General features: G+C 39.7%; 1 protein-coding gene across 1 annotated transcript in view; it reads right to left on the bottom strand.

The window, feature by feature from the left end:
- NYAP2 (neuronal tyrosine-phosphorylated phosphoinositide-3-kinase adaptor 2) overlaps nucleotides 1–21,286 on the bottom strand; it is a 144,838-nt gene that overhangs the window by 83,163 nt on the left and 40,389 nt on the right. Inside the window, exon 2 of the mRNA XM_045775326.2 lies at nucleotides 17,967–19,067. Within this exon, the coding sequence (XP_045631282.2) occupies nucleotides 17,967–19,067 (1,101 nt within the window). The remainder of the gene's footprint in view (nucleotides 1–17,966; nucleotides 19,068–21,286) is intronic.

Genomic DNA, 21,286 nt, shown 5'->3' with positions numbered 1-21,286 from the left:
TTTTTGTTTTGACATTGGTAAATTTTTAAAAGCTTACCAAGACTTTCTGAAGTAAAGCGAGGGTCAGAACACTGTTCTACGCTTAATGGAACATTTTTAGCAACACGTAATATACTTTTCATTACTCGTTTTGTAGACTGGCTGGGTTCTCTATTTCCCTGGTTTTCCCTATTTTAGCTGAAAGCATTTTAATTATCTTTCCTTACCCAAGAGAAAGGAAAAAAAAATAGGAGCTGATCTATTTTATATTTATTGAAATTCCTTGAAAAAAATGCATAGGTGAAGAAGAAGAATGCTTGACCACATCAAATCTTAAAATGATCACCATTATTTATTTACTTACTTGCATTATGATTGTTCCCCATCTTCATAAATAAGGGGAAATTGAGCTGCCAGAGCTAAGAACACACACAATCAGTGAGTGGGTGGGTGAGAATTTGTTGTTGAATTTTTATTCTTTTGCTTTGCTTCTTCAGCTAGGCTGCCTTCTAATTGATAAGGAAACCAACAGTTTAAGGAAGATAACTGACTGCCTTACATCACCTGCCAAACAATCATTAGGAGATAGAAAAGTCACTGATCCAAGACAGCTACAAAACATCATACTTACTTCTCAGTGTGGTCTGTTTTCTATGCCTCTTTTTTTTTAAGGTCATAGTTCGCTCTTTTAATTTTCGAAGGGAAGACAAGCTTTGCCACTAGTAGGTGGGAGGTGTGTGGGTAGTTGAATACATGCACAGGTGCAATCAACTTTAATTAAGACTCAAATCATTTTAACAGGCAGATGGAAAAATGCTTCAATCTTCTTTAAAAGAAACAGAGGCATTCAGGCACTAAAAATATTAATGCATGGGAAGAAAAATATCATTTCCATTCTTCCTGAAAGATGTAATTCTGAAAATACATTCATAACTGTTCCTGAAGCAAACACTAAATGCTAAGAAGAAGAATCCCATCATCACAAAGGGTAGAAAGAATAATTAAATTCTAGCAAAGCAAATGCAAAACTTAGATTGTTGGAATCGCAGTTACTAATGGCCATATTTGGGGGGTTAAAAAAGTCAGAGCTATTAAGGTTTCATAAGCAAAGCAAGGCAGAAATTTTAACCCTTTTAAGGGTAATATAACTGATGACTACAGAATTGAATGTATAAACTATTGCATTTCTTGCTGATTTTAATTCACCGATCCTCTAGATAAATATGGCTAGGATAAAGAAATGGTGCCGGGAAATCATTGTCGGTCCATTTGGAATTTTTCATAGTTTTCTTAAGGAAAAACTATGCATATAAATTTGAAGAGGGAGGGGACAAAACCTCAACACTTGTTTAGGAAAAATCTCTAATTAATTAGTTTTGTTCCCCTCCCCCCCAAAATAGTGTTTTAAATGAAGTTAGTCAAGAAGATCAAGTAAAGCTATAGGCAAAACCTATAGTTATCTATTTAAATGTTGATTTCTTAACATTTAGAGGGCATTCAGGAGAGCTGAACTCTTTTCAGAATGTACTTTTACATAACATCCTATTTTTGCTCTAGTATTTGAACCTCTTTGGATTTTAGTTTGTCTGTAACACGAGGAAGTTGAATAAGACTATTTCCTAGGCCTAGCAAATATTTATTTGTCACTGTGTGACTCATGGTCTAAGGACAGAGAGTAGGAAGTTAAGAATCTTAGTCTCCACTTGTTCTCTTGGGAGCGAAGGAAGGTAGAATACAAGAGTTCTCTGGAAATTTTATACGGCAGTATCATTCCACTTGTATTTCTTTCTTTTCTTTCTTTCTTTTTCATTTCCCCCCCTTTCTCTCCTCCCCTCCCTCCCTCCCTCTCTCTTTCTTTCTTTTTCAGCTTATTTTTAGGTTAGGGGCATGCCACCTACCCCCTTGTGTCACCTTGGCATCATCATTTCTCTGTATTTTGTCACACACACACACACACACACACACACACACACAATGCATGTATGAACTGCTTAATCACAAAGTGCCTCAGGAAGAGAGGGGTTTATTTTTCACCTTTTTATGAATTAAATTAAAATAAGAGAGGAGCTGCATTAGATGTTACTCTTTATTTTTGATGTTACCAATACTCTTCATTACCCTGATGCCTTGTTTCATAAGTTATCTGGTAACAGACTTCTTTGTGGAAAATCAATCTGAATGAAGAATAAGGCCTGAGAGAATTCCAAATATCCGTTGTATGGGGTTAGGCTTATGGGTTAAAAAAAGGAAGGGAAACAGGGAAAAACCAAAGGAATAGGAGGAGAATAAGAAGAGAGTAGTATTTGCAAGATTCTTCACCTGAGGCTATGATTATGCCTCAAACAAAAACCGCTTGTCTGCTGAGGGTCCCCAGACCCAGCATACTGGAGTGAATCAAGGATGCCCAGGCCTTTGTGAGATTCAGAACCTAAGGAAATGTTGCAAGCTGGGCCAGGAGGGCCAGAATGGCACAGTGTAGAGGCAGGGGAAAGAGACACAATGCCTTTTTAAAATGCTCCGTTCTAGGGGTGCCTGGGTGGCTCAGTTGGTTAAGCATCTGACTCTTGATTTTGGCTCAGATCATGATCTCAGGGTCATGAGATTGAGCCCTGCGTCAGGCTCCCCGCTGGGCACAGAACCTGCTTAAGATTCTCTCTCTCTCCCTCTGCCTCTCCCCCAACTCACAAGCATGTGATCTCTCTCTAAAAATAAATAATAAAATAAAATAAAATGCTCAGTTTTTAATCTTTCTGTCTTTTTTTACTATTTATATCTTTGTAACAAAGTTTTTGGCTGCCAAATCTTCTCTCATAAGGCACCTTCCTCATTAATAAATGTACCTTTCATCTTCATTTGAATTCTCAGGTTTTATTGCCTGACATTTCAAAATAAAGGTTCTAGCACCTGGAATAGTTCCTGGCATACAGTAGGTGTTTTATAAACATGCATCGAGTGAATGAAAGACTGAATGAATGCATATATGTGGTTAAAATGTTTATGAATTAATAGCATCAAAAATCCCCCAAATACTTAGGAATAAACTTAACCAAGGTAATAAAATGTATGTACACTGAACACTACTTCTTCCGTCAATTTTACAGTTTCACTCTCCTCTAGCTTAGGATTCTGGAATTTAGCATGAGGCCAACTCTCCATTTTTATCCTCTTATGTGGCTGCACATTAACTCTTGAAGGGAACTTAGCTGATCTGCAGCAGGAGCCCCTCAGTAGAAGGAGCCCCAGTGTGTTGCCCTGATGACTACTGCCCCTCTGTCTAGCTGGATATGATTCCTGTTCCTATTGCACTCCCTTCAATTCAGGTATGTAACATACAAGCCTCCGAAAAAGTTTGCTGCATGTCTTACTTTCAAAAGCCTTGGAACATAGGTGTCTGAAGACCTCACTCTGGTAGATTCCATTTTGCTCCTTTGTGGATTATACTTGAATGCAAGTGGGTGCCTTTTAGGACTCGCTTTCCCTTCCTCAGTCCCAGACCTAGGAGTTTCTGTTAATTCGAAGATATCACAAATGTAGCTGACACAGGAGCTCACAATCCCTCAGGGGCACAAAACTTAGGTCTTGCTTCACTTATCTGGCTCAATAGCTTCCATAGTCTTCTCTATTCTTGGAAGAACTTTTAAAATTAATAGAGGATGCTGAAGCCCAGGGAAACACCCATTTTAGACCAACATGGATTGGGAGCTGGGCTCCTTAAATGTCAGCTACTTGTGAGTTTCTGTAAGTGTTCCATTGATTTCACATGGAAGTAGGTCAGGACTGCTTTTAACTGGAGAAGCTGCACGCTGCAGGTTTCATTTTACTATGAGGAGTGAATATTAAAAATTGATGTGCAAAGCAAACCTCTGCTTAATTAGCATCTGGATAAAGACTTTACTGGGAAAGCCGTGGAAGTCCATAAAAAATGAGAAAATTGACAATGACGCATTTCAACAGCTATTTCTGTGTCGTAGCCTCTCATTTATGAAAAATACTATGGACAGTCACTCCATGCATTGCCTACTCATGCTAGTTAATCTGTATTGAGGGGGTGAGCATTCTTCCTGTGTCTGTGGCTAAACTCAGAACTCTGTACAAAATTTAAGTGTTTGTTGTTGTTTTCCGGCATTGAATTTTTCAAATGCTAACCTTAACACTTTTTTCCATGTTAACTGAACACTTTAAAAGAAGCGATTCTATTGAAACTGCTTAGACACAACACCGTTGGCTGTCCTCCATCTACATACTAAATATTTTTTATATTAAGCATTTGGGGTCTTCTTGGTTTCCAACTAATTCATTGGCCAATACCTATGTCTTTTGAGAAGCAGAGTTTTTATTTTAAAAAATGAACTATTTTTAAGCAGAAAAAAATATTTCTTACATTTGAAAAACATGTCAACCCCCTCAGTTCTAGTGACTTTTTTTCTTTTGCTGATGAAACATCTTTCACAATCATGTTTCATGTTGCCTGACCTTTTGTTTTGTTTTATTTTAAAGATTTTATTTATTTATTTATTTATTTATTTATTTATTTATTTATTTGAGAGAGAGCATGAGTGGGGGGGGCAGAGAAAGAGGGAGAAGCAGACTCCCCACTGAGCACAGAGCCCAGTGCCTGGGGACTCCATCCCAGGACCCTGGGATCATGACCTGAGCCAAAGGCAGATGCTTAACTAACTGAGCCACCCAGGTGTTCCTTACCTGACCCTTTGTACAATGCAGGTGGCCTCCTTGTTCTCAGAGCTGTTCTTTATAGGATAAGGTTAACTGTATGGCACCAGGTGTGATGTCCCTCCACCTTCAAGGCTGAGATATCACTCAGCAACCTGAAAACAGCCCGCCCCCTGTGGGAACAGAGAATGGCTTACATTCTCTCCAAAGCTTTATGCTCTCACGTCAGGTATTGGATGAGCTACTTAAGATGTCAGATCCTTTACCCAAGCCGAACTGAAGAGTTATACAAACTATATGGAATCTCTGAAAATTTAATTCATTTTTGACCTTACTTCGTTTTTTAATAAAATATTTATTTTTTCCACAGAGAGCTAAAAGTCAATTGCCCCTTATAGTTGCATAGCAATTTCCATTTTACAAGGTCTTTTCTTGAACCCAATTTTCTTTAATTTTTCACAATCCTCTGAGGTAAATATGAAAAAACCGATACGTGGAGAGTTTGACATGCCCTAAAAGCACAGATGTTTAGTGATAAATCTACCTTTCAACCGCAGGACATTTGACTCCTGTGTCTTTGCCCACACGTGTATCTCACGGAACTCTCTGAAACTACTTTCCATTAAAATGAGATTATTTTTTAAGCTGTTCAAACAAAGGAGTTTTTAAAAATAAACAAAAGTATAGAAATGAGGATATAGGTTTTATTCTCCTTAAATTCTAGAAATTAAATAGGAAATGGGCCATACTCATACCATGTACAATCTAGCTGATAGTTTTCTATCTACAACATAATATCCTAATACTGCTTCTAGACTCATTCAGTAAATAGCTATGCTATGCTATTTTTAATGGATTCTACTTTAATTCTTATATAAACTACTTAGACTATGAGTACTTGCTTTCATTTTCCTTGCTGAGTACTGTCTAGTTTCCCCAATCAGTAACGGGACTGACTTCTCTTCTATTTCATATAAAAAATTATCTAAACCTGGGTTCTCCACTGATATTCTTTGGAGCAGCTGGTTCTGAAATATCTTCACTAGTCTTGATCTTCTCATCCTGTGCAAAATTCAGATTATTGTCAATGCTTCGTAATCATGGTAATTCTATCAGGCTTTGCTATTTAAAAAATGTTAGCTTTGGAAAGATAATCCATAAATATAAACTGAGTATGCAAAACACAGTCCTAGAAACCATGGGTGCTTAAATAAAACATACAGTCTTTGTTCTCAAAAATTTACCATTTAATTGTGGAGATTGGATACACATTCATTCACTTTAGTGAAACGGCCATTTGATGATTCAAGGAACACATATTGAACATGGACTCTGTGCCAGAAAATGTGCTGTGGCTGCAATAAAAAAAGACTCAGGATTGTGCCCTGACAATTTAGTTAGGGTGATCAATATTCAAAAGCTAATCACAACACTGTGTCAGAAGAGCTTTTTTATATAAATGGAGGACAGACCTCCCCTACCCCTGCCAAAAAAGCAAAAGAGACAGAGTCCAAAAAGGATCGCTAATGAGGATCTTATATCTTATGAGAATCAAGAGAAATGTCTTCAGATGGAGCAAATAACAATGTCAGATGTTCTGTGAAGTGTAAGAAAACTGAAAGAGGAAAGAGGCCAGGGCCAGAGACCAGTTGGGAATGAGCCCTGCGTGACTTGGGAGTGAGCAGAAGAGGGAGCTGGGTTGTTGGAAATGCAATGGAGGGCAAGAAATGGAGGCAGCAATTGCAGCGCGTTCAGTTGAATGGTTTGACCATGAAAGGGAAATAGAGAATCATGGCTGGATAGAGAATCAAGCTGTTTTTCTCCAAAACATCAATGGACAATTTTATTTTACTTCATATTCAGAACTCATAAACATAGCTTGGTTGAGATGCCAAGGTGAATTCTGTAGCCCTAGAGTAACATTATCCATCAACCAAACAAGGACCACTCTGAGGCAATCGAATTTCTTAGGTTTGAAATTTCTCTTGGGCCAACAGTGACAAAAGCTTTCATTGTTTTGACATCTCCCTCTTGTCATCAATCATTAATAAGTGGTTAAAAACTAATCAATCAAAGAAAGAAGCTAGCTTGTGGATCTAGAGGCAACTTTGATACTCGGAATGTGAGAGCTTTGAGAGAGCAATGCCTCCTCTTCAGCTGTCATCATTCTGTTGGGGGCTGCTAACACCAAAACCTTGTCTCAGTCTTCTGGTTCCTGGGAATCTAGATTTCTTGCTTGAATCATGGGAATGAAAACCACATTAGAACTACCCACCCATATCTAGGGATGAACGATACACGGATGCCCCCAATCTTTATGTGTTCTTTCTGCCTTTTGTTTTTCTACCCTTTCTTCTTTCTCAACTTAATTACATCAGTTCCATCTATAACAAGGAAATATATGCAAAAAAAAATTTTAATGCTATTTTATTTAATGTAACTGTAATTTGACTAGAATAAAATGTAGGAGAAAGTTTTCCCTCTACCATCAATTGTCAAAAGAATGTTACAGACTTCAAGATTTGAATTTTTTTCCTTTATGTTCAGTTGTTCTGGGTATACCTGGCTAGACAAGATAATGCTGCTTCAAAATCCATGTTACTAACACTCTCTCCCCACTGTTAGATTCTATTTAGTATTTTTATTTCTTTCATTTGGGAATAGCAATAGCCCAGATTCTTCAACTGATTGGTTATTCCACTAGAAGTGGAACATTTAATTAACCTAGCTCCCATCAACTAACAACAATAATGAGTTTGCTTCAACTGAGAAACACCATGCAGACAGTTCATTAAATGTGCGATTGCCATCCATTTACTGAATTCTGAAAAACTGAGTTTTCCAAACATTAAAAAAAGCTTTTCAAATATTTTATAATTTGACCCCATTTTTACGTAGGAACACACACGTGCAAGACTGCCAGTCACATGATAATAGCTCCTTGGATTTATGCACTGCCTTTCTGCCAAAGAGGTTAAATGACCTGGTTGAATGTGCTTTCGTTCTCTTTAGCACCTAAGTTCAATAATGCTTAATGTTAAGCAGATTGGAATTCCTTCTTTAAAATGTTGATCTCTACTATTTTCTTAAAAAATGCATCTCTCTCTCTCCAAATGTTGAGAAGTGATCAATTTTCATAGCCATTCATTTGTACGGAAACTGATGATGATTTGACATCTACAAAATGGTCCACATTTAAATGCTTTATGGCTATATTCTTCATATCTTTCTCCTAATAAATCTGCCTGGAATGGAATAGACATTCTTTTAAACAGGACACTTAAGAGCAGAAGCAATGAATTCAGCATTCAGCATAGGTCATTTTTGGCTGAACGACTATATCGATTTCAGTGTGGAATTTTCTAAGTCAGAGGATCTGATTTTTTTTTCACTTAATGGTCAAACATTTCTCATATGGCTTTTGTTTCCTTGAGTTTAGTAGCCCTCTCAAATCATTACGCCAATTCATTCAACAAGTTCAATAAATACTTATGGCATATCAACTTCGAGAAAGATTGCATTGGTCTGAGGGCTACCTTAAAGAAAATGATGAATAAGTATGGCCCTTGCCTTACTTGGCCATACGTCTTAATGGGAATAAGAAAAAAAACTTCACAATATATCAGAATAAGACCCACACTTCTACAGAAGTACAAAGTACTCTTGGAGTTTGAAAGAGATCATTTCTAGACAATAGCACAAGAAAAACTCTATGAAGAAGTATGTGGACTCTAAGCAGAGATTCAAGGATTAGACTCTGTTTTCTGGACCTATAGAGGAAGCCCTTCCAGCAAGAGAGAACAACATCAGACAGATAGTCTCAGAGGCAGGAAGAGGGTCATTTTTTTTGAGGGATCTACCCATCCTTCAGTAATCCAGGGATGCATCAAACAACAGAGTCAGAAGAGACTCACGGGTTTAGCACCTAATATTTTCACTTGAAATGTGAGTAAAACTAATGCATTAAGAGATGAACTGACTTATCCAAAGTCTCAAAGCTTTTTAATGGTTGAGCCAAATGGAAACCATCTCTTGTGACATCCAGTCCCTGTCCTAGCCCTCTAGATCATATTTAATTAGGAAGTAGGACAAATGTAGGGCAGTGAGATGTGACCGACAGGAACGCCTTTACCTATACCTAATATTTAATTACTTCTAGATGTCAAACCGTTGAAAACATAGGATATTAAATACAAATCAGAAATTGGATTTCTTGTTTGAGGTAATTCAATAGGAGGGAAAGAAATCAGTCCTAGTACATTAAGTACAAGATGAGGGAATCTTGGTTTTTTAAAACATTGACTGGTGTAGCCTTATTTCTGAATTGAAATGTTTCTGCATTTTATAAATCTAAAGCAGGGAGGGTTCTTCTTAATGCAGAATATTGCTGATTAAATTGCCGACAAGAAATTGCACTTAAAGATTCAGCAGCCGGAGAATATAAACACAGGGGATAAACACGTCTGCCTGCATCAATCAAAGACAGTTGCAGTCTACCCCCAGAAAGGTGAGCAATTATTTATGAAATTATGTCTTCTTCAGTGATTCTGTGTTGCAATCCAAGAAGAAACTGAATGAGGAAAACAGACAATGTCATGGTCCCAATTACCCAAGGAGTCGCACGCATTTTCAAAATCAACAGATTTTACTTACACTCTTTTAACCTCATCATCTTGAAAAGAAATTTCTTTAGCTTTAAAAAATAGTAATAATTAAGTAGGTCAGTATGTTCTTGAAGAACTGTATTTTTTTATTTTAATTTTAAAGATAAGTGTCTGATTCTGTCAACTGCACATTAACACAAATCTAAAGAGAAAAGAGGTGATGCTAAGCAGCATTTTGCATAGGGCTCTTTTGGAGTGTTTGTTTTACTAGATCGGTTTCCAGATTAATGATTTCGGGGCCCACACTGCCTTTGAGCATTGGCTGGGGTTTTTGATTCATGGGCTATGGTGTTTTGCCTTGTGGTAGCTACGGGCCATCAAGCTACTACATAGTTATGGGCAGGAAGCAAGCAGCTGAGGACAAAAGCCCTACAACCCTAGAGGTAGAATCAGCTAGTTGGTAGCTCAGTATTGAAAATCTCATGGACCAAAGAAATATGCGTGTATTTTTTTTAAGTTAAACTTGGAGGCATTGAGGTGAGCACTCACATCTTCTCGCCCGGGTCATTTAGGTGATTCTGAGGCCCCCTAGGCAGACCACATGCCTTCAGGGACAGCTCAGAAGCCTGCAGTACAGGACAGCCCAACACAGAGGCTAGGATCTTCCAAAGTGAATTTTAGAGGGTGCTGAAAAAGTTTTCCACGCCTTTCCTAAATTGATGACCACTGTTGAGTGGCTATTCAGGTACAGATTTAGCTCTCTCTTACTAAGCAGATGACACTGTAAGTCATTAGAGTTTTAATGACAACTGGTATATTTTAATGGCAACAGGAAGAGGAAAGAAATTGGAGAGAATGGTCAAGTGTAGATAAAGTATCATTAAAGCCAGAAACTCTAGAGCTAAATAAACTGGATTCAAGTCCCTGATTTACTCTGATAGGACACTGGGCAAGTTGTGCTTCAGTGTCTCCCATCTTTAAAATGGCAATGTTAATATCACCTGCCCCAGAGCATTGCAGAGAGGATGGAATACAGGTATGTAAAATGTCTAGAACAGTGTCTGACACAGGTAAACATATCAAAGTATATGCTACCATTATTATGGAAGCATTTTTGAGGAAAAGTTCGGGTGCTGCACACTTTCCCCAAGTTCTCACCACTAGCTGCTTTGCTGGATCCCACTCTGGGCAAAGTTCTTGAAATCTGGTTTTGAAATCGTTCCTGAGATAAACCTGTTGGAGGCAGAGGCATGTTCCAAGAATTTCATCACCTCATTCCCCAACATCACTGTCAGCTCTAATGCCTGGGATCTCTGGCTCAGTCATGACAGCCAGACCTCCTCATTGCTCTCATAATGCCTGCTCTCCCTGTCCTTCCAGTGTCTCCCAAGGAAGACTCCCGTTCTGTCATATTGATTAGACCATGTGACCAAGTGTCCTCTCTGGGAAGCACCCCCTTGTTCTGGGTCATGGCTCCATCTGGGGTCACCACTCTCGTCTGGCTAGCCCTCCCACTTAGATGGCCTGCAACCATCTAGGCAGACCTCTGGGGTAGGGACTGCTGCAGGCCTGAGTCTCAGTTTCTCCTGCCTGCCTGACCAACAGCACCAGCCCCTGCCAGACGTAGCTCTTATCAGTGGTTCTCAAACTGAAGTGCTGAGGAATTCTGATGAAGAGAATAACAAAAGCCCAGCATGTGTAAGATGGAGGTTCTAACTAAGAACCAGAATGGACATTCTTCACAGCTCGCCTGCCACATATACCACTGTTAAACTCCCAAGGTCTCTGGGAGAATCCAGACAGAGCAAAATGGATTTTCCTATTGATCCATCCAGATGGCCCTGATTGTCTTCTTTGCAAGATGCCAACTAATCAGTAGCTTACTCAAGGAAAGGAAAATAACATTCACTCATTTCAAGCTCTCCCCTCTCTCTTCTTTCTCTTACATAGATTACATTTCTGACTTTGTTAGATAAAAGCAATGTGTTATATGTTTCTCTTGCATACAAGTAAATGGTGTTGCCAATATCTACCCATATATCTCTGAGTAACTGTTGGATAGCAGGATAAATATTACTGGGGATTTCATTAAAAAGTCAATGTCCCAGGCCCAACCTCTACAATTTCTCATTGAACAGGTCTATGATAAGGCCCAGGAATCTGTTTTTGACAACACCCAGGTGAATATGACACAGGAGGTTCTTGGACCAGAAGTCTAAGCTTTCTATGTCTTTGCCTACATACTTTGAAGCACCCGAGGGCCTTCTCTGAAGCCTGAGCATGTCATCATGGTATTGGCTCAAGTGTGTCATTAAAACCCAGGTTCTGGTTCAATTTCCCCTGTAAGCAGCTGGAAGGAGCCTTGCTAATGCAGAAAGCAGCCTGAGGCCATGGTGCGGGGCTCTGAGTGGAGGGAGGGGTGCAACCAACAAACACTAGGAGAGGCAACTGACAAGGGTCATGTCTTTATTTAAGATGTTTAACAAAACCTACAGGCTTTGGTCTTTCCAGGCCTTCTGGATCCTCTGAGATACTCTTCAGGTTGTTCTGAGGGAAGCTCAAGTCCCAAATGCCTTTAAAGAATCCTAGACTTCTACAAGTTACAGATCCAGCTCCTAACTCTGGTCAGGTGGTTCCAAGTCACCATGAATCCAGAAGTTCTGGCCCAAGTCCCAGGCTGAGGGCACACCCATTCTCACTGCAAGTGAGAGACCCAGACTCGTGGATTCTCCTGTCTGCCCTTCCCATTGACTTCTCAATATTTGCTTGAGCCCTAGCCACTCTGAAAAGCCCCTGCTTTCACAGGAATGAAAAGAAGGAGATATAAAGTCCTGAATTACTCTGCTTGTTCTATTTTTTTAAAGATTTTATTTTTTTACATGACATGACAGAGACAGCCAGCGAGAGAGGGAACAGAAGCAGGGGGAGTGGGAGGGGAAGAAGCAGGCTCCCAGTGGAGGAGCCTGACGTGGGGCTCCATCCCAGAACGCTGGGATCACGCCCTGCGCCGAAGGCAGACGCTTAACGACTGCGCCACCCAGGCGCCCCTCTGCTTGCTCTATTTTACAGAAAAAATATTTTAAACAGGTCAAACAAAATGTGTAGGTGATCCGAAAATAAACTAACATTCATTTTGGGTTTCCCAGGACAACTTAGTTCTTGGGATGTTGATATTCTTACCATCTCATCTATGAATCCAAGAGCTTCATTCAAGACTTAGTAAGTGGGTTAAATAAAGTAGCCTTTGAAGGTAAGGGTCACAGAGTCCCTACCCTGCAGGTCACACACTTAAACTGAATGAGAGGCTCCTCAGACAAGGTTATGTATCTGTTTCTTGGACCACAACTGATTAACGGTGTGATAAGGCACTGAGGGGAAGAGTTGAAGGAGAATAGGAGAGGCAGGGGAGGGAAGAGCGCCTATCCACATCCATAAAACTACCTGAAAGAAAGACGGGAGCCAGGAAAACCACAAGAAACAGACAAAAGAATTCAAATAAATTTAAATGATACAGCAGTAAAGGGCGAGTCAGAGCTACAAACTCAAATAGCCCCTGAAGACATCCCAGTGTCATAATAATTAAGCTATCAACACAGTGTCACTGTTATTATAAATGGCCAGGACAATGATAGTCGCCACTGTGAGAGGCATGTCCTATTCCGGTCACCTTGCTAGACAATTTTTTTAAAAAGATTTATTTATTTATTTATTTATTTGAGAGAGAGAGAGAGCGAGATTGAGAGAACAGCAGCAGGAGAGGCAGAGGGCTAGGGAGTGAGAATCTTAAGCAGACACTGTGCACGCTTGACACGGGGCTCAATCTCATGACCTGAGATCAAGACCTGAGCTGAATACTTAACCGACCACACCACTGAGGTGCCCAGAACAAACACTTCAAGCGCTCTAGCACGTAGTAGGCACACTGTGATGATCACAGCAATGACTGAATCACAAAGATGGCTACATGATGTTAGTAGAACCTTCCTTTTTTCCTGAAAGTGGGATAAAAATAAATACGGAAATACATTTTAAAAGATTTCCTTCCAAACTCATTCTTTTTTTAATTGAAAATTTCTTTTTAAATGAAATTAGTAAGTTGAATCAGTTTTTTCACCAGCAATGCCCAATATTTTAGCATCACTGTACCTCAAATAACTTACAAAAGGAGAAGTGTGTGTGTGTGTGTGTGTGTGTGTGTGTGTGTGTGTGGTGGAGGGGGCATGGAGATAGGTTTTTGTTGTTTTTTGGTTTTTGGGCTTTATTTTTTTTTTTATTTTTTATTTTTCGGTTGGGTTTGTATGCATGTTTCCTTTGGGTTGTTGTTTCTGTGTGAGTCAGTGTGTGTGTGTGTGTGTGTGTGTGTGTGTTTTAAGAAAGTAAATGGAAAGGCAAAGGTTACATCTGATTCCTAAGTTTATTTCATCAAACTAATAGGACCCACTTACACTTATAATTGTAAAAATACAACATAACATGTAAAAATCTTAAATGGGAGTATTTTTAAGAGGCTGAAGGATGAGATGTAGCAGTAGAAAACTGTATCTCCATTAAGGTGGAATATTGTTGTGTATAATGAAGCTCCTTGGCGATACCAACTTCCCATTTTTTTAATAACAATACAAGATGAGGGGCCTACATCTGTGTTTTCCTTTGCTCTTACTTTAGGCCCTCTTGTCTTTGTCCTTCTGTGAGCTCTATGCGGACCTTTGCAGGTGCTTTATGTGTTGGTGTCCATATTGGCTTACCTGTTGATCCCACCTGTGTGTGCATTTCTTCTGTATCTTCCTTGGTGTCTTAGTTTCTGAATTAGTCACTTTACTGCTTCATGTTTCTATTTTTTCCTTAAATTTTCTATTAACGTTTCTCCACACATACCTTTTCTATCTCATACCCCCCCTAGGTATATTACAGAATTTAATTATATTCTTCATTGTGTCTTGTACTTTTTTATAGGAACATATATTCATGCATTTATATTAAATATAGGCAAAACCTCTCTTTTAAAAATATTTCTTATTTGAGGAGAAAAATATTCTAAATACTATTATGGTGAATACTCCAAATTCACTATAAACATATTTGAACTTCACGTACTTCTCATGTAGACAAAAATTTACAGCAATAAAATACAAGTGGATCACTTCTTACATGCCTCATAGACTCTCTCTGCACAAAATTAAGAAATATTAATAATAACCAATGCAAATAAAGTATATTATAGTTAGATTATTAAGTGTCCTCATCTATAGCTAAGAAACATGACAATGTCCCATCAATCAGGGAAAAAAAATACTTCCTAGAACACTTAATGTGAAGCCATGTTTAGAAAATCATGCAGTGAAATGAAATTGGTTCATAGTCTACCACTATCATCTTATTGTATTTCTTTCCTATCCCTCAATCTCTGCCAACAGTTGTAAGCTTTTAAGATATGAAATTAAATTAAAATTTTAGATTTTTTAGATTATTAAAATAAGAGTTGAAGGCATATATTTTACTTGACATAGATTTTTTAATTAAAACAGAACTATTACATTTGCTTTGAATTGAATATTAGGAAATTATCAAAACGACACTTTCAGTTTAAGCCAGAGGGTATGGAGAATAGAAATACCAGGCTTAACTTTATTCTTGAAATGTAAAAAAGAGAGAAGAAAGAAGAAAGAAAGAAAGAAAGAAAGAAAGAAAGAAAGAAAGAAAGAAAGAAAGAAGAAAGAAGGAAAGGAAGAGAGAGAGAAAGAAAGAAAAGAAGGAAAGGAAAGGAAAGAGAAGAAAAAAGAAAAAAAAACCTTGAGGTTTAGGAGTCATGAATGTGATAGTACTTCATATCACTTATTCTGCCCTTATGATCAGCAGTGTCTGTAATTTCTACGTGGCAAGCATAGAGGGGAGAGTTGCATCACTGAGTATACTGCAACAGTGATTATAGGTTAGCTCCCAATTACCAACAAGTTTGGATCTACTTTTTGAATTACAGAAAGATCCTGAGAGCCACTGTGCTTTTTTTTTTTAATTTTATTTATTTATTTGACAGAGAGAGTGAGGGAGAGCACAAGCAGGGGGAAGCGGGTGGGGCAGAGGGAGAGGGAGAAGCAGACTCCCCACTGAGCAGGAAGCCTGATGCAGGTTTGATCCCAGGACCCTGAGATCGTGACCTGAGCCAAAGGCAGATGCTTAACCAACTGAGCCACCCAGGCACCCCACCACTATGATTTTTTTTTTTTAGCATTTTCTTCTGGAGTCAAAAGTAAATAACATGAAATTATTCTTTGCACTATCTGCATTTCTCTGCCTTTCCGTTTATGTAAAGTAAAATACTGAAGTTAATGGAACTCAAGCCATGCCCTTTCTCTGAAGAGTTCATACATGATTAACAGCACACAAGAAGGAATTCAATCCTCAGATCCCTAAAAGCTATAAAGAGCCTGGATCACTTTTCCATGTGTAAGCTTTGTTTTAGAAGCACACAAAGCTCATTTTGGACTCGAATGGAGAAGTCTGTGACATATAGCACATAGACAAATTCTAACAGATGGATTTTTCTTGAAATAACTTCATTAGTTAATCATTTCTTTTACATATACTTTTTCTGGCTAATTGGTATAGCTGCCAGCTGGAGCTGTTAAGGATCTTCCAAAGAAACTGGTAGGTAGGGAGAAAAGCCAATAATTTCACCAAATCTAGGCTGAAACACCCATTAATTTCACACTCACCATTACATATTTGGAAGGCAAAATCTTATTCTTTCATTTTTTTTCTCCAATTTATTCCAAACACCTTAATTGATCTGTGCTTAAACTAAATCAATCATCTAGAGGAAACTTGAAACTTTAATAAATTAGTTAGGTCAGGGTTCACCAAACTGGCCAGTATGGACATTGTGGGCCAGATTATCTTTTTTTTTTTTTTTTTTTTTTTTTATCAGCTTTTAAGGAGTACTCTGGCCTGTATCCACTCGATGTCACTACCCCCAGTTGTGACAACTAAAAATGTCTCCAGACATTGCCAAAACTCCCTGGAGGCCAAACTGCCCTAGCTGAGAACCACTATTTTATTTTATTTTTTATTTTATTTTATTTTATTTTATTTTATTTTATTTTATTTTACTTTATAAGATTTTATTTATTTATTTGACACAAGAGAGAGCACAAGTAGGCAGAGCGGCAGGCAGAGAAAGAGGGAGAAGCAGGCTCTTTGCTGAGCAGGGAGCCCGATGCAGCACTCGATCCCAGGACCCTGGGATCATGGCCTGTGCCAAAGGCAGACAGATGCTTTACCGACTGAGCCACCCAGGCGCCCCTGAGAACTGCCATTTTAGAAACAGATTGTTCCTAAGTTTTAATTCAATTTAAAAATAATTTAATGTACGCACATACCTATGTATTTTACTTCAGACATGTCTAACAGATTAGAATTTTTTTGCCTTTCAGTCTGGTAAATGAAATATTTTGGGCAAGGGTTATTTAAGCAGTAATAGTTTCATAAATCTTTCTGGGTAAACAAGCAAAACAGGCAGGATATGTGGCTTCTAACATGAATGAATATTAATTATTTAAGGAGTGCCATCGCCACTGAGGCTCCTGGGTGGTCCAGTCAGTTAAGCATCTGACTCTTGGTTTTGGCTCAGTTCATGACCCGAGTCCAGAGACTGAGCCCCCCTTGGGCTCCACACTCAGTCGGGAGTCTGCTTGAATGATTCTCTCCCTCTGCCCCTCCCCGCACTTTTTCTCTCTCTATTAAATAAGTAAATAAACCTTAAAAAAAAAAAAGTGCCATCACCATCTTTATCATCAGAGGTACTGATTTTTTTTTTCCTCTAAGGAAGGAACTCAGTGTGATTGGGTAAGTGGATAAGTAAAATCCTGTGTTGGGATAACCTGAGATGAAAATGATTAATTACTGCATTTTTAAGTAAGGGAAAGCAGTCTACTTTAATGCAATGGACACAGAAAACTGGGATCTGTTTTGACTTTACTGTATACATATGGAGTGATCTGGGGTTCACAAGAGGATTTAGTCATTCAGATAAAGACATTTCCTGGTCTTCGAAGTTCTATGGTAAATGTAAGGTGCATCACCTATTTATCCCTTAGTGATTTTTCTGTAATTTATGTTTCAGTGGATCTAGGAAGAGTACCATAGGAATAAGATGCTAATTACCATAGATGTTAAAAGGAAAGCAAGGAGCCTTTTCTAGTTTAGGGTGAATGTGAGAACATAATAACCCCATGAAGTATGCAGGGAGAATCACTCACCATGTTAAAAAAATACTAAATTCTATCCAAATTTCTATCTTTCCAGCAAAAGCTTTGTAATACAGAGTTGCTCAAGCAGGTTTTTAATATAAGATAAAGATGAATGTTAACATTTATTATTATGTTTATATACTTTGTCTCAAAAAATCAAGTTATTTACCTAAAAAATTCCACAGTAATCTGTTTACTTTGTGAGACTTCTTAGAGCCACTGTAACAATTCAGATTTTACACTTCACTGTTTAAAAAGTCATTCTTCCTTTCAAGAGCGTATGTTACACTAGGCCAATGAGTTCTTTCAGAATGCACTATCCTTCCTCGTGGCAAAGTGAAATAACCCACTTTGATATTTCAACTCAAAGAACTAAAGGCCCTGCACTCTGTCTTCATCTGCACACCCCGGGCTTCACTTTATTTTTAAGTCGGAAACCCAGATCCCATAGACTCTGAGCACTTACTCTCTGCGGGGTCTTTAGAACGGCGGCCGCTGGACGACTTCCTCAGCAGGCTTCGTCCAGAGGTAAAGAGGCTGGTTAGTTCTTCCAAGGGACTCGTGGGGGTCCTGGACCGGGAGGCACCCGGAGCCGGGCCGTAGGTGTTCACCGAGGCGTTGACCATCTTGGCCCCATCCTGCGACACCGGCCTGCCGGTCGAATGAGGCACTGATGGAGAGCTCCTGGAGAGGCTGCCCGAATGCACGGCGTCGTAGGGCGGGGGCCGCTTGAGGCTGAGCGGGGTCAGGGACCTCCCCATGCTGACCGGCGACGGGGAGGCCGAGTGGCTCTTCGGGTAGCCGTGGGGGGACTGCGTGCGGTACAGGGTGGACGGCGGGGGCGGGGACGAGGACAGCGCGGAGGCGGCGGCGGCGGTGGCGGGGCCCAGGGCTGCGGCCTGCTCTTTGTCCAGCTTGGGGTGGCTGGAGGCGTGAGAGGGCAGTGAGGACGGCGACGCGCCGGCCTGCTGCTTCATGTAAGACACGTTTTCCAACACGGGCAGCTTGGTGACCTCCAGCGGGGTGAGCGGAGACTCGTCAGAATTGGGGGAGCACTGCACTGGCGCGGGGGGGAACACCAGCAGCGGGGGTCGGTGAGAAAGCAGGTTGGGGAAGGGCGGGGGGATGTCACAAAGCAAACCCTTTGGAGTACATGGCACTGAGGACTTGGCGACGTCCGAGTCAGGCACCGTGGGAGTAGCACACTGCGAAGAGCAACTGTGATGGTCAAGGTCATATTTGGAATCTTGGCCCAAGTCGTCAAAGATGGGGTATTTCATCTCCTCGTAGACGGCCTCGCTCTGGTCATCATCCTCCTTCCTGAAGTCTCTGAGAATGTTGCCCACCATCTCGATGTACACGGGCTCCTCCTCCTCGGGGTCCCCCGCCGGGCTGCTGACCTGGGACAGAGAGGGGTCCCGCGGGAGCGACGTCCTCCGCGGCCCTTGCTTCTTGATGTATGTTTCATCGAAAGATGTGCTCAGCTGAGTGTTCGGGTTCCGTTTGGGTTTGGGAGGAGGGATCTTCTTTGAATATTCATCACTGTGGGGTCTGGGTTTGGCAGACACTACGAAAGAGAAAAGAGAGAAACAGAAAAGTAAAATAGATGAGTACAATAGGAAAGCCTTCAAATAGGACTTGCACTTGGGTGTATCGCTACGAACTTCTGATGGGGGCAGGGGAGGGGGTGGTAATCTGCTTTGTCTCTAGTTTGAGGCTTAACTTAAAAATCAAACAAAGTCAAATACTTTCCATATGTAGGAAAACCTGATGACAGAACAATGGTAGCCTTTATCTCCAAACTAGTATTAATAACCCGACACTGATAAATGCATTAACCAGGACTATTCGTCCCTCTGCCTTAAAACTTCTGAACAGAAGCCTTCCGATGAAACATGTTCCGTAAAAACAATCCTAAATTTCATAAAGATTAACCTCCAAGAATTAAGTGAGAAACTCAGGGGGGGAAAATATCAAGTTTCTGTTAGCACAAATGGTCACAAAAATACCGTGGGATTTGAACCTTTTCAATGATGTGGGTATTGCCTATGATCACCTCTTGCTTTCATTTAGGATAAAAATGCCCAGCCTGCTAGACTTAATCTCTGCCTTGGTTCAGATAAATAACTTCTATACAGATGGGTCTGATACTTTAGGGGAAATTGATGTGAAGATCTTATGAGGCTAGACAAGTTAATCTCTAAATCTCCAGGTATTGTTGATTATGGTGTATTTGTCTGTTTTTGTTCATGAGATCTCTTACGATATCCCAAATGCTATCTTGGAATGAATTTATTAGGTGTGTTGCAATGACACATCAGAACCCCCTCAAGCGGCTTACAAGAAAATAATCCACAGAATGTTGTATAAGCTTCAAGATTAACTTTTGGAAACTCACAACAGGTATATTCCCTAGTGTGTTCAACAGCCTGCTGGAAGGAAGCACCCCTAGAAATGAAACATAAACTCTGACACCATCCAGTAGGGTGGAACAGGCTGGCAACATGTCAGTGACTGAAATCAATTATTCAGCATGCAGGGAAGGTAGTGGCACCTTGTTATTAACTCATTATCTCATTGTGTTGATATATGATTACAACGATTATCGTTATTATGCAATGTGGCAGAATGCAGTTACTTGTGGTAAATGGTAGCATATAATGTAAGGTGACAGTATAGCTTATTGGTGTAAAACTACTGAGAAAATAACAAGCTTCTCTATAATTTATAGCCTTAAAGGAGGCGGAGCCTCAAGGCACAAATCAGGAAACACCTGAAGTCATCTTTGTTTTTTCAGTTAGCATACTATGACACGGGAGATTTCTAAAACTTACTAAAGGAGAAGCAAGGGCTTAAAGATTAGTCTGCTGCTCTACACATAAATCATGACTACAGAGAAAGGAAACCCATCATATATTCTAGAGAAGTGGCTATGTCGCTCACTTTTCTAGGTCATTCCTGCTTTCAAATATTCTGTTCTATTGTGCCCGTGATGACGTTTTTACTCACTACAATCAAATATCTTTTTGAAGGAAGTTTCTTAATGTAATCTAGACTTTTCCCTTTAACTCCTATCAGGAAAAACTAGATGTTGCTCTCCAGGGGGTTATAGCAGTGGAGTCTTTGAGGCCAAAAGTGAAAAGCCTGGAGACATAATGGGGCAAAAATCACCCAGACAGTTCTTTAGGAGGGAACCAAAGTGGCCAATATCTCCTCTCTGTACCTCCCACCGGTCTTAAATTTTACTGGTTTTAAAATCTACTGTGTATGTTAATTTTCATGAATTAAATAACTCATCAGATTATATACAAAAATCTGAGCCTGACGTATAAAGTACAGTTATACATCACTGAATAAAGTTGGCTTAGTACTGGGGGAACATTGAGTCAGGTCCTAAAAGAACAAAAGCCTATTCAGACTATTCTTCTAAAGCTTATTCCCTGCCATCTTCCACCTTATGGTCTCATTCTAGGCTAAGTAACTCAAATGCTGGGAAAATGTTTGCCACTGATTACTGGGTTCTAGAGATTGAATGGTATGGGGTTATGGGAATCCTTAGAAGAGAGATATCTGAATAGTGAGGTGCTCTGTGAATGGAGGGTTAACCTAAAGCTAGGAATTAGTGTGTCCATGAGATGATAACTTCATTATATAGGAGCAGTCCTACTTGGAATAAGATTAGCATTTTTATCCTTTCTAAATTTTAATGCACTTCTGTTTTCTTTGACCCTCCACTAAAGTCTGATGTCCGCACCTAGACTTGGGTAGTTGTATAGAAAGAAATAA

Source organism: Ursus americanus, chromosome 1 (genome assembly GCF_024610735.1).
Source record: "Ursus americanus isolate L20-20 chromosome 1, mUrsAme1.1.p, whole genome shotgun sequence".
Lineage (NCBI taxonomy): Eukaryota > Metazoa > Chordata > Mammalia > Carnivora > Ursidae > Ursus > Ursus americanus.
This window is presented reverse-complemented; position numbering and strand designations above follow the sequence as displayed.